The sequence below is a fragment of the Mus caroli genome, chromosome 13 (genome assembly GCF_900094665.2).
Source record: "Mus caroli chromosome 13, CAROLI_EIJ_v1.1, whole genome shotgun sequence".
In the NCBI taxonomy this organism is placed as follows: Eukaryota; Metazoa; Chordata; class Mammalia; order Rodentia; family Muridae; genus Mus; species Mus caroli.
In genome coordinates this window covers 29,064,709-29,076,554 of record NC_034582.1, presented here as the reverse complement: position 1 = coordinate 29,076,554, position 11,846 = coordinate 29,064,709, and the positions used below count along the sequence as shown (strand labels likewise).

The following is an 11,846-nucleotide window of genomic DNA, read 5'->3' as shown; positions in this document are numbered from 1 at the left end:
TGTATTGGTATAGTGAGAGGAAGGTAGATCAATGGAATAGAATTGAAGACCCAGAAATGAACTCACAAACCTATGGTCACTTGATCTTTGACAAAGAAGCTAAAACCATCCAGTGGAAAAAAAGACAGCATTTTCAACAAATGGGACTGGTTCAACTGGCAGTCAACATGTAGAACTCAAATTGATCTATTCTTATCTCTTTGTACAAACCTCATGTTCAAGTGGATCAAGGACCTCTACATAAAACCAGATACACTGAATCTAATAGAAGAGAAAGTGGGGAAAAGCCTCAAATACATGGGCACAGGGGAAAATTTCCTGAAAAGAACACCAAGGGCTAATGCTCTAAGACCAAGAATCAGCAAATGGGACCTCATAAACCTGCAAAGCTTCTGTAAGACCAAGGACACTGTCACTGGGACAAAATGGCAACCATTATCAATCCTACATTCTATAGAGGACTAATATCCAATATATATAAAGAACTCAAGAAGTTTGACTCCAGAGAACCAAATAACCCTATTTAAAATGGGGAACAGAGCTAAGCAAAGAATGCTCAACTGAGGAAATTCAAATGCCCGAGGAGCACCTAAAGAAATGTTCAATATCCTTAGTCATCAGGGAAATGCAAATCAAAACAACCCTGAGATTCCACCTCACACCAGTCAGAATGGCTAAGATCAAAAACTCAGGTGACAGCAGGTACTGGTGAGGATGTGAAGAAAGAGGAAAATCCCTCCATTGCTGGTGGGATTGCAAGCTGGAAATCAGTCTGGCGGTTCCTCAGAAAATTTGACATTGTACTACCTGAGGATGCAGCTATACCCCTCCTGGGCATATATCCAGAAGATGCTCCTGTTTCCTGTGTATTAGATGAGCATTTGAAATGTTAATTTCAGCATATATATAAGCTGTTAGCAGATAATGACAAGACATTTGGATATCTGAGGCTCATGGATGAGAATGTGAGTTATAAGCTTTCAGACAGTTGGTTAAAGGAGGAATGTTGATGGAGCTGGCATCAGAATGTCATCAGACTTTTGATCAGAAAAGTGGTCTCTGGTTAACTGTGAAGAATGTGCTCATATGTCATACACACACTCTTCACAGATCCTGTTTAAAGCACAATGGCATGGAAGAATCATTATACTTTCAGACATGCCAGAAATTAAATTAGTGATAATGTTTCTTAGGATGTGATTGGACAATATAGTCCATTAAGTGAGAGGGAAAAAAAATCAACAAATAAGGTGTTGCAGCCTAGAACAGAAGATTTTAGCAAAGGAGTGTGAGATGTGAATCTTTCAATAGGTACCTAATCCAAGTAGGTTTGTGTCAATAAATTGGCTGATATACAGCAGTTGATGTGACACATACATACAATAACAGCAAAGAGTAGTGAATGTGCTGTCCCCAGATGAATGCCTCCAAGTGCAAGTGTGTCTTAGAAGACTCAAGTGCAAGAGAACTTTAGTGGCAATCCAATTTTCAGTGTGGTAAATTAAATCTTTGGTCAAAACATCTATTCTAGTTTGTTACTGGTGTGCCCAACAACAGCAGCTGGAGGGGTTTCCTTTTACCTATTGAGTAGATGTACAGTGTATTGTGTGTGTGTGTGTGTGTGTGTGTTCCTGTTTTCCTCCAGGCATATATGGAGGAAACATTATGAACCAACATTATGGTCATATATGGACAAAATATATGAACCAACATTAGCTGTTGGTCCCTGCCTGTCATTTTCTTTGAGGTAGGGTCTCTTTGTTCACAGCTGCCTTTCCCAGGCTCTGGGCCCATCCATGAGCTTCCAGAGACTTTCCTGTTTCACCTCCCTGGCCCATGATTGGGATAGCAACTATGTGCCACCTTGTCAATTGTTACACATGCATGGCAGTCACTCTATCCATTGAGCTATTTTCTAAGCCCAGTAGATATTCTTTTGTTTGTTGGTTTTTGATTCCACCTCCTTGGCTCATGACTGGGATCACTAATATATACCTCCTTCTTGAGCTTTACAGTTTCTGAGGGTACAAACTAAGATCGTGACAATTGCATGGCATGCACTTTACCAACTGAGTCATTTCCCCTGCCCAACACCAATATTTCAATCAGCAATGATATTCAATCTCTCTTCCAAGCAGTCAGACTTCGTACTTCCCTAATTCCCTCCTAAAAGAAAATGGGATATGTTAAGTATTATGCTATTGGACTAGAAAAATTAGACATGCATATAAGGTCCTTATTTTCACTTGTTTATTTTCTTTGATACAGGGCCTCATTATGTAGCCTATGCTAGCCTGGACTTGCTATATCGACAAGGACGGACACTTTGTGCATGTGCCTTTACTTTCCATGCTGTATCTGTCTCTTGTTCACCAAGTCAGAGCACAATGTTGGTGAGATTCAGCCTATACATTAGATTGTGTGTTTATTATGCTTATTGTAATCCCTCATTCTAGGCTCACCATCATGGACCCTCTGCTGGAAGCAAATGCTACTTTTTCCTTAAAGCTTTTTAGACTATTGGGCGAAGACAGCTCAAAAAATGTATTTTTCTCACCCTCGAGCATGTTTTCATCTCTGGCTATCGGCTTATTGGGAGCAAATGGAACCACTGCAAGCCAGATAAGTCAGGTAGTCAGCACCATTATACAGCAGATAAATGCTGTGGGCTGTCAGTTGAACTTGTCCCCAGTATTCCAAATTTCTCTTGCAGATGACATAGGGATGTGACTGGAGAGGTGATAGGCAGGATGTGCTGTCCTTGTTGGAATCCTAGCTATAGCATTCTGATCCACTAGTGGTGACTGTGTATGTGAAGGTTAATTTGGTGCAAAAATGCCAAAGGTATGGCCCCAAGGCCCCTATGGTCTCCATTGTCTGTTGTCTGGCCCTAATAGATCTTAACCCTCCAATAGGTAAGGTCTGTTCCTAGGCTCTTAAAGTTTATTTCCAAATGGGGTCAGTCTCATATGGAAGACCAGGTATAGAACCTTTGGAGGATATTGCTGAGTTCTGTGTTTTATCTGCCAAAGTATGTGAACCTCAGAGACCATCTGCCCAGAATAAGGTGGATAAAAGTACAGTGTATACTTCCTGAAAGTACTAGCTTTGGTTGTGTAGTAGATACTAAAGATTGTCTGGCTTAATTAACAGAGTATTTTCTTATAGTTCAAGTGGTTGAATACTAAATTCCGGGAGTTAGAAAGCTGCTTTTTTTTTTTTTAATAAATAGTTAATGACAGTTTTGTCTTTCCTCAATGTGGGAGTTTTTGGTTTGTCACGAGATGAGTCAAGTGGCATTTTGTTGAGGTAGATTCATGTGGTCTTTTGTTGAGGCAAGACCCAGTGAAGGACAAGTTTTATTTGGAGAGAATATAAGTAGGACTCAATTGATAGTGACAGGATGCTTGTATAGCTGGCCTTAGAATGTTGGTTTTGTGTCTTTGTTCTTTACTTTGTTGAGAGAGCCATGACAGAACTTCTCCTGAGGTCATGGCTGATTCTGTTACCTCCTGCTGACTCATGCAGATTCTGTGGAGGTCTGCCTGTTTCTGCTGGATTGTGCAGCCTCCTCTGATTTGGATTTAGTATCCAGACACTACTAAACTAGACTGCTGGTATCATGACAAACAGAGATTGAAATTTCCCCAAAGAACTACTTCCAAACAGGTCCACATCTGCTTGTTTTATTTACCATTTTTTTTCCTTTGGACTGTGGGATAGAAATGAGGTCTAAGCATCTGAGAGCTCTTATCAAAAGTAGGTTTAAAAAACCTAAGCTTATATCGCCTGGATGTCTGTGTCATGATCAGCTTATATTATAGGGATGCACATTGCGTTTAGCTCACTTAATGACTTCTTTAAACTTCATTGTCCCTACAAAATCTTAGCTCCAGATACAGTAGTCATATTTGAGGAGCTGGGTGTCAGATGTCAATATGCTGATTTGAAGAAATACATTCAGTACATGGGAGAAAGGACACATTGCAACCTCTGAATGATAACAATTATGATTCACAGCCAAGTGTATGTGTCTAGACTCTTTTACCCAAGGTTAGGGATATTTGATTCATCCCTACTTGTGTTTGAAGACAGTCTTTCCTAATCCATGCCCACTTTATGTCACAACTTTGCATTTTGGATTAGCTCTTGGCAATATATATATATATGTGTGTGTATATATATATATATATATATATATATATATATATATATATATATGTATATGTTTGTTTGTCTGTTCCTCAGCCTGCCTGCTTACTGGAGAGAGTTGGGTTCTAGATTCAATTTAAACTCTCTCTCTCTCTCTCTCTCTCTCTCTCTCTCTCTCTCTCTCTCTCTCTCTCTCCTCCCCCACTTTCTCTCATAGTTCTAAAATATCACATCTATTGATAGGTAGTTTATCTGTTTCCTATGGGAGCAGCTGAAATAATTTGTGTACTTTTTCAGAAAGATTGGTGAATCTAAGGTCTGATTTGGGTGTATCTAGTGTGTTCACTGTTGGCTGGGGTCATGCTTCTTTTTCAAGTATGTTTGTGTGATAGCATAATTACTTCAGGATTTTCCATGTAGCTTGGATATCCTTCCATCAAGGTAGCTGGAAACAAGAGCATAAATGTGGCTGCTTCCAGGCTTTTCTTTAAAGTCTAGACCTGAAACAGGATCACTCTCCTAAATTCTGGTGACCAGACAGTGGTGGAGGCAGCCCAGACTCAAGAGCATGGAAGAGACAGAATGGTCAGAAGCCAGATACACTTGAGTGATATCAGGTCTGATTGGGAGCCATGCTTGAAGCCAGATAATCATTAGTGAATTTGAAGAGGTGGATTTGTGAAAGACCATTTCTTCTCAGATGAGGGCTTATAGGGCACATAGAGGACCCTAGACAGGGAAACTTCAAGGTATGTTCAATTGCAACTAGGTGGGTCTTTGAGTGGCATCAGGAATTGGTAAAATTATGAGAATGAGTTATGTATTAACTCTTTTCCTATAGGTTGGCCTGATTAAGTTGTGTTTTTAATCTGTTTTGATTTCAGGTACTTTCTTTGGATAAACGCAGCAATGGAGGTACAGATGTCCAGCAGGGCTTCCAGTCACTTCTCACTGAAGTGAACAAGACTGACACAGGGCACATGCTCAAAAGCACCAACAAGGTCTTCAGTGATAACAATTTTGACATCATGGAAGTAAGTGTCTTGTAGTACTCAGAGATGTTAAGCTGAAGTTACCTTCTAGCCATCACATAGGCTTATATATACATATATGCACACTTTCAACACAGGCACACACCCACATGAAATGCACATTTACCTTACATATACAAAGACAAATAAAAAATTAAAACAGTTCTTTCAAAGAGGAATTTAGCATGTAGCCATGAGATGAGCTGTTTCATAGAAATATTGAGAAACTATTATACGCATACTGCTGGCATAATGGGATTTTCATTCTTACTGTGTTGGGTTATCTTTTGTATCATGGCAGAAGGTTGGTGGTCATCAAATCCATTGTCATTTCATAGAGTAAATTAGCATGTGGCTTGTTTGTTTGTTTGCCTTGTGCTGGTGATCAATTCCCTGAATGGCCCTTTGCAGGCTAGGCTGGTCCTTCACTATGGCAATGAGCCACTGACCCGCACCCTAACACAGGCTGTATTTGCATGAATTACTTGCCTCTGCCTCTGAGCTGCCTGATGTAGTGACCATTGTCCAATTACATATCATGAATTAACATCAATTACAGTTATTTACACAGTTTTATAGCTTCCAGGTCTAGTTCCCTAGTGTTCTCTAACTATAGGTGACAGTATTTTGAGTGATATAAATTTGTATTACTGTTAACATGGAAAACTGTGGTAGAAGCTCTGGCCTGTGCACAGCACAGAGGTGTTATATCTCCTGTGCAACCTTCCCTCTGCCATTGTGGTGGCCTCTTAGAGTGACAGCGGTATGATACTGCATCTGAGGGTGCTCACGATTACCTCATTGAGCTTCAGCTGCTGCCTAAAGAACTCAGCTGTTCATCACGGTTTTTAGCGATTCTCATACCGACCAATATTTTACCTAATTCATAAACTATGGTTAAAGGTAGTCAGAAACAGAAAGACTGGATTTTTATACTTTCTGTATATTTGTTTGCAAATCCCATGTGTACATCTGAGATTTTTGGTTTTGTGCATTGGGAAGGAGGCTGTTGGCGTTAATCACTTTCATGGCTGTGTAGTCTTTTAATGTCTGTCTCAGTCTTTTAAAGAGTCCTGCTACAAGTTATACAAAGTAGAGATAGAAAAGTTGGACTTTAAGGGTACTCCGGAGCAGTGCCGACAGCACATCAATGCCTGGGTAGCCAAAGAGACAAAAGGTAAACATAGAGTTACTCTATTTTGTTTGTTTTTAGTGCTGAAATTTGACTCCAGGGCCCTGAGCATTCTGAGCAGGATCTCCGTGGCCACTGAGCTATATTTACCCCATCCCTATTAAACAGTTAGCCCATTTAACAACAACAACAACAACAACAACAAAAACACTACATTTATGTGGTTTTTTGTTGTTGTGTGTTTTTGCATTTCTGTGCACACATGCATTCAGGAACACTCACAGATTTACTTTTCTCTTCCTACCAGTGTGTCCTGGGATTCTACTCAGTTCTTCAGGTTTGGTAGCAAGTGCCTTCACTTGCCAGGACAGTCTTCTGTGTCTAGTCTTTATTTTTGTTTTTGGTCTTTGAGACACAGTCTCACTATCTAGCCTTGGCTGTTCTGAAACTCACTATTTAGACCAAAATGGACTTGAACTCACAAATCAGCCTTCCTCTCAAGTCCAAGTATTAAAGACATGTTCTATGATGTCTGGGTTTGCAGTCTGTTGTTGCTAATAATATTGTTAGTGCTTTCACAGTATCTTCAAATGTAAACAATATTTTCCTTTTGTTCTTTAAATAAGGACTTCTTTTGATTTGCCTGAGGACTGAACCCAAGGACTTGAGTATACTAATGTTGATCTGCATCTTTAACTCTAAATCAGAGCAGCAGGTGGCACCATTTGCTTATGACCCCTTTGCAAGTATCAGCAAACTCTGCTAGCAAATTGGGTTTTATCTTTGTTACTGTCCTCTTGCTGTGAAGAGACACCATGGCCAAGGTAACTGTTATAATAGAAAGCATTAATTTGGAGTTTACTTACAATTTTAGAAGTTATTTATTTCAGTGTCATCATGTCAGGAAGCAGACAGACATGGTGCTGGAACAATAGCTGAGAGCTTTTTTTTTTTTACATCCTGATCTATGGGCATCAGGCAGAGAGAGAGAGAGAGAGAGAGAGAGAGAGAGAGAGAGAGAGAGAGAGAGACTGGGCCTGCTGTGGGTTTCAGAAATCTCAAAGACCACTCTTAAAGACCACCCCAACAGTATACCTCCTCCAGCCATGCCATACCTACTAATCCTTCCAAAACAGTTCAACTGAGGACTGAGCATGTACCCTTTGGGGGCCAGTCTCATCCAAATACCATGAGGCTTTAATTACTTCTTTTGTTGTTGTTGTGTGTTAATTCCTTCTTTCAGATGTAATCAGAGAGTTGCTGTCTCCATATACAGTGAATTCAAACACTAGGCTGATCCTTGTGAATGCCACCTGCTTCAAAGGAAACTGGGAGAAGCCATTTAACAAAAAGGATACCAGGGAGATGCCTTTCAAAGTCAGCAATGTAACCACAGTGCAGTAACTAAGGAGACTCCTGGGCAAGGTCCCCTGATCACACTGGCTTCTAAAAATAAAGAGGATCCTCATGTAGCCTGTGCCTCTCATGTCTCTGGGCAGTTCAGCAGCCAGATTTTCTCTCAGCGGTGGGACCTTCTCCTCCCTTCTCCTTTTGCATGTTGCCAAGGATGGGCATAGGCTACTTGGTTTCAGTCCAAGTCCTGCTTCTGTCATGGGCTATGCTGTTATTGGCAGACATTGAGGTCAATTCTGATGGCAGAGCTTTGCAGTGTCCTCTAAACAGTCTTTTATAAAAATTTGGAGATACGAAAATCTGAACTCTGGATGTGTGTGAGGCTCCTTGTGGCCCTGAATTCAGCCCATTCCTCATGATTCCCCGAAGTAGTGCACATTCCTTTCTTTTCAGTGTATCTTCCCAGAAGATACACTGAGTCTTCTGCCTCCTGCTCATTGCCACAAAACCATACAGAGGGAAAATAGCCTTTCTCATCCTGTTGAAAAAACAGCTGAAGGCAAACAGCTGTGCAATGAGTGCCTGTCTCAGTAAACACTGGACCAGTGAGTGGGAGTCATTCTTGATTTTATGGGATAATTACAGCCCTTTGCTTACAGACAAGCCACACAATGAGATGTGTATCTGGGATGTGTTCATGTTCAGCCTCTTCTAGGTTGGAGCATGCTATTTGCTGGTGTCCCATATTTATATTCTCTCTCCCCCTCCTCCCCCTCCCTCCCTTCATCTCCCTCCCCTCTCTGTACTTTTAATTTGAAGCTAACAAAACAAGTTAATTACATCATATTCTGGATCATTAGTCAGACCTTACATCTCCCTGACGAAGTTGAGTTTGAACTTTCAGTTTCTTAGTGTTGGGGTTCACGGTTAGCCACACAATCCACTCAAATACCAATCTCAGCCAGATACTGATGTTTAATGAACACACATGCCAAGATTGATTAAGCAGTGATGCAGCCAGGAGTTGTGAGTCAAGCTTCGTCCCAGGGCAGTTCCCAGGGTCAGTTTTTATATTCCTTATAACATGGAAAAACCAACACCAGGTATATTTGCAACATTTAGGCCTTTCAAAGAAGCTCTGTCTGATCTTGAAGTAGATTGGTTGAGTCTAGGGGCAGGGAAGCTAGGGAATTTCCCGTTTCTAGGAGGCTCAGTGACACCTTACAGCGATATGACATTATGGTTAGGACAAGGAAAGTTAGGTAAGGTTAAGGTCATGAGCTACAAAATGAAGGTTGAGGTAATATAATAGAACTATTGTCAAGCTTGAACATTTAACGTTCAAAAATGCATTTTATTTCAAGCTTTATTCATAATAAACTGTTTTTTTCTTGGTCAAAGTATTTCTGTCTTTGAAGTCACTTATGATAGGATCCTACCTTAGGCCTTCCTTCTACTGCAAACAACAGAAACCTTAGATGGTACAGTTGAATTCATTCAAGTTTATCACCCACCAGGAGGGCAGAAAATGGATGAATGCCTGTATGTGGTGATGCTCTTGAAAACTGGTTCTTCTTTTCTATTCTGCCAGTCTTTGCATGCAGTGTTTTTCTTCATTCTCGCAGCAGGGCTTTGACCCTGACTTTGTAGTCCATAGGGGAGGACACAGGCCTGAGAGCAAGAAGCCTCCTTCTGAAACCTTTCCCATACATTCCATCAATGGGAATATACTTATTGTGGCTCCTACTAAATGCAGGACCAGTACACATTGTCTTTCTTCTTGTCTCTGCACTGTATACAGACTGCTCTGTGGCTATAGTTGATTCTGACAGGAATCCATATATGTGGCCATGCCTCTAAAGGCACGAGATTTTCTGTTCTATAGATTTGTATTTAAATTATGAGCAGTATTACAGCTCATTAGATTGCTATTAATACAGTCTTCAGATGTCACTCGAGAGCCTACTCTGCCCAGGACACTAACTGGCTTGTGTGCATAACCTCATGAAGTTCTGTTTTCCTGGAGGAGAGAAATATGAGATAAACATAGGTACATGGAGGTTTGTTGGGAGAGCTCCAGAGACCTACAGAGGTGGTGGCAGCATGCTGTGCTTAGTTGCACTGCCAGTAAGAGCTGCCAAGAAACCCTTCACTGGGAAGATGACATAAGAAGTATGCACCAGCTCTGAGAACCAGTTAGGCAGAAAGAGACTTAATCTAGTTAACCATAATGCCACAAACATCCCTATGAGTATAGTGGATCAAATAAGAGAGACTGAACTAGAAGAGGAAGCAAGGAGAAATCATTTCTATTCTACTGTGTTTTAAGAACTTTAACTCTTATTCCTGCTAGAGTGGTCTGACTTGCCTTGTGCAGGGTCCTCTGGCTGCTGTGCCGAATTCAGTGAAAAGCAGGTTATCACCTCCAGGGCTGTGAGGATGATAGTGGAGGTTAAAAATTAAAGTAACACTTTGGTTATACTTCAAAGACACACACAGTCCAATTTGGTAATGACTCAAATCAAGGTCATGAAATTGTTTTGACAACTGGAAGAACATCACTGTCAACCAGAACAAATAAGACTCATAAGGTAGAGCAGAAATACAAAGGGATATCAAATTGCAGGAGTCAAATAGACTGTAAAATATATTATCCAGAGTTCAGGAAGAAGTCCAGGCTACAGCAATGTATTTGGGAATTATGTTCAAAGTCCTGAGAATAAATGAATTCCTCCAACAGAAAAGAATAGTTTGCCTATGGCATCACAGGTGTTTGAATTTGGGCCAATCAGCTTCTGTCATCACAATTAATATGGAGATAACCAAGTGTGCCTAATTAATTATCTCTTTCAAGGTTATACCTTAATGACCTGAGCATCCTCTTCTAGGTCCCATCTCTTAATGATTCCTTCCCTTTCCAAAGCCCCACTCTATGGGACAAGTCTTGAAAAATGGGCCTTTAGAGGCATGTAAAGTCTAAATTCTTTCAGGAGTTTAGTGACTGATAGAATGTTCTAGAAGTCCAATAAAGACAGTTTTCACAGGGACAGTGGCTACCTTCCCCTGTTGAACTTGCCTGGTATGCTTTGTTATCTATCCTTTGCAGAATGAGAAGAAAACAGTTCAAATGATGTTTAAAAAGTCTACCTTCAAAACTTACTATGTGGAAGAGATATCTAGTACTATTGTATCCCTTCCTTATACTGACAAAGAGCTGAGCATGATCATCATGCTTCCAGACGAACAAGTTGAACTGAGTATGGTAAGGAGCATGGGACCTTGATAGAGCTGTGAGAGAGAAAGAGTGGCATTGGGTTTATACTCGTGCAGCTCTCCTATGCTCATAATATCATGTTTTTATCTTCTATTCATTTGTGGGACTGGGGTGGAACCTAGAACCTGGACCATGCCTTTCAAACTCTGCACTCCATCCCTTCCCAGCTACCATATGGGTTACAGTTACTCTTTTTTTAGGGCAGTGTAGAGCCTCCTCATTGTCACAGGAGCTCTATGTGACATGACCTTCCTAAAGTCTTTAACCCTCTTCTAGGTAGAAAATCAAATATCTTACAAGAAACTTATTCAGTGGACGAGGCTTGTCAAGATGGAAGAAGAAGAAGAAGTGGAGGTTTTTCTCCCACGGTTTAAGCTGGAGGAGAACTATGACATGAAGGATGTCATCTGCAAGCTGGGCATGACTGATGCCTTTGAGGAGAGCAGAGCAGACTTTTCTGGAATATCTTCCAAGCAAGGCCTATTTCTGTCCAATGTTGTGCACAAAAGTTTTGTGGAAGTCAATGAAGAAGGCACAGAGGCTGCAGTTGCCACTGAAATAGTCACAGTGGGGTCACCACTAACTCAGCGGTGCTTAATTGCTGACCACCCATCCTTTTCCTCATTCAAGGTGATAAAAGCAAAGAGATTCTGTTCCTTGGCCGGTTCTCTTCTCCCTGAGGAAAGGGTGTTCCTGTCAGTATTTTACTTACTCGCCATGGTTTGCCTGTGGCTCAAGTGACCTTATCCATAAATACAATGACAGTTATGAAATAAAGGGTTTATGGTACTCTACTTTTAGAACTGTGTGTCTGTCTCATGGGAGGATTTAAGATCTGAATTTTCATTTCTGTGGGTTTATGCTGTTGCTGTCTACAGTGCTCATCTATGTCACAGAATGTTAT

The 11,846-nt window shown here is 40.8% G+C and overlaps 1 protein-coding gene across 1 annotated transcript; it reads left to right on the top strand.

Annotated features, from left to right (window-relative positions):
• The first annotated feature begins 2,466 nt into the window (after positions 1–2,466).
• Positions 2,467–11,622, top strand: LOC110308463 (serpin B6-like). Its single transcript, XM_021180926.1, is given in 7 exon segments — positions 2,467–2,631; positions 5,037–5,186; positions 6,243–6,360; positions 7,559–7,701; positions 10,775–10,930; positions 11,219–11,552; positions 11,555–11,622. Coding segments are annotated over 7 exon segments (1,134 nt in total).
• Positions 11,623–11,846: the final 224 nt, after the last annotated feature.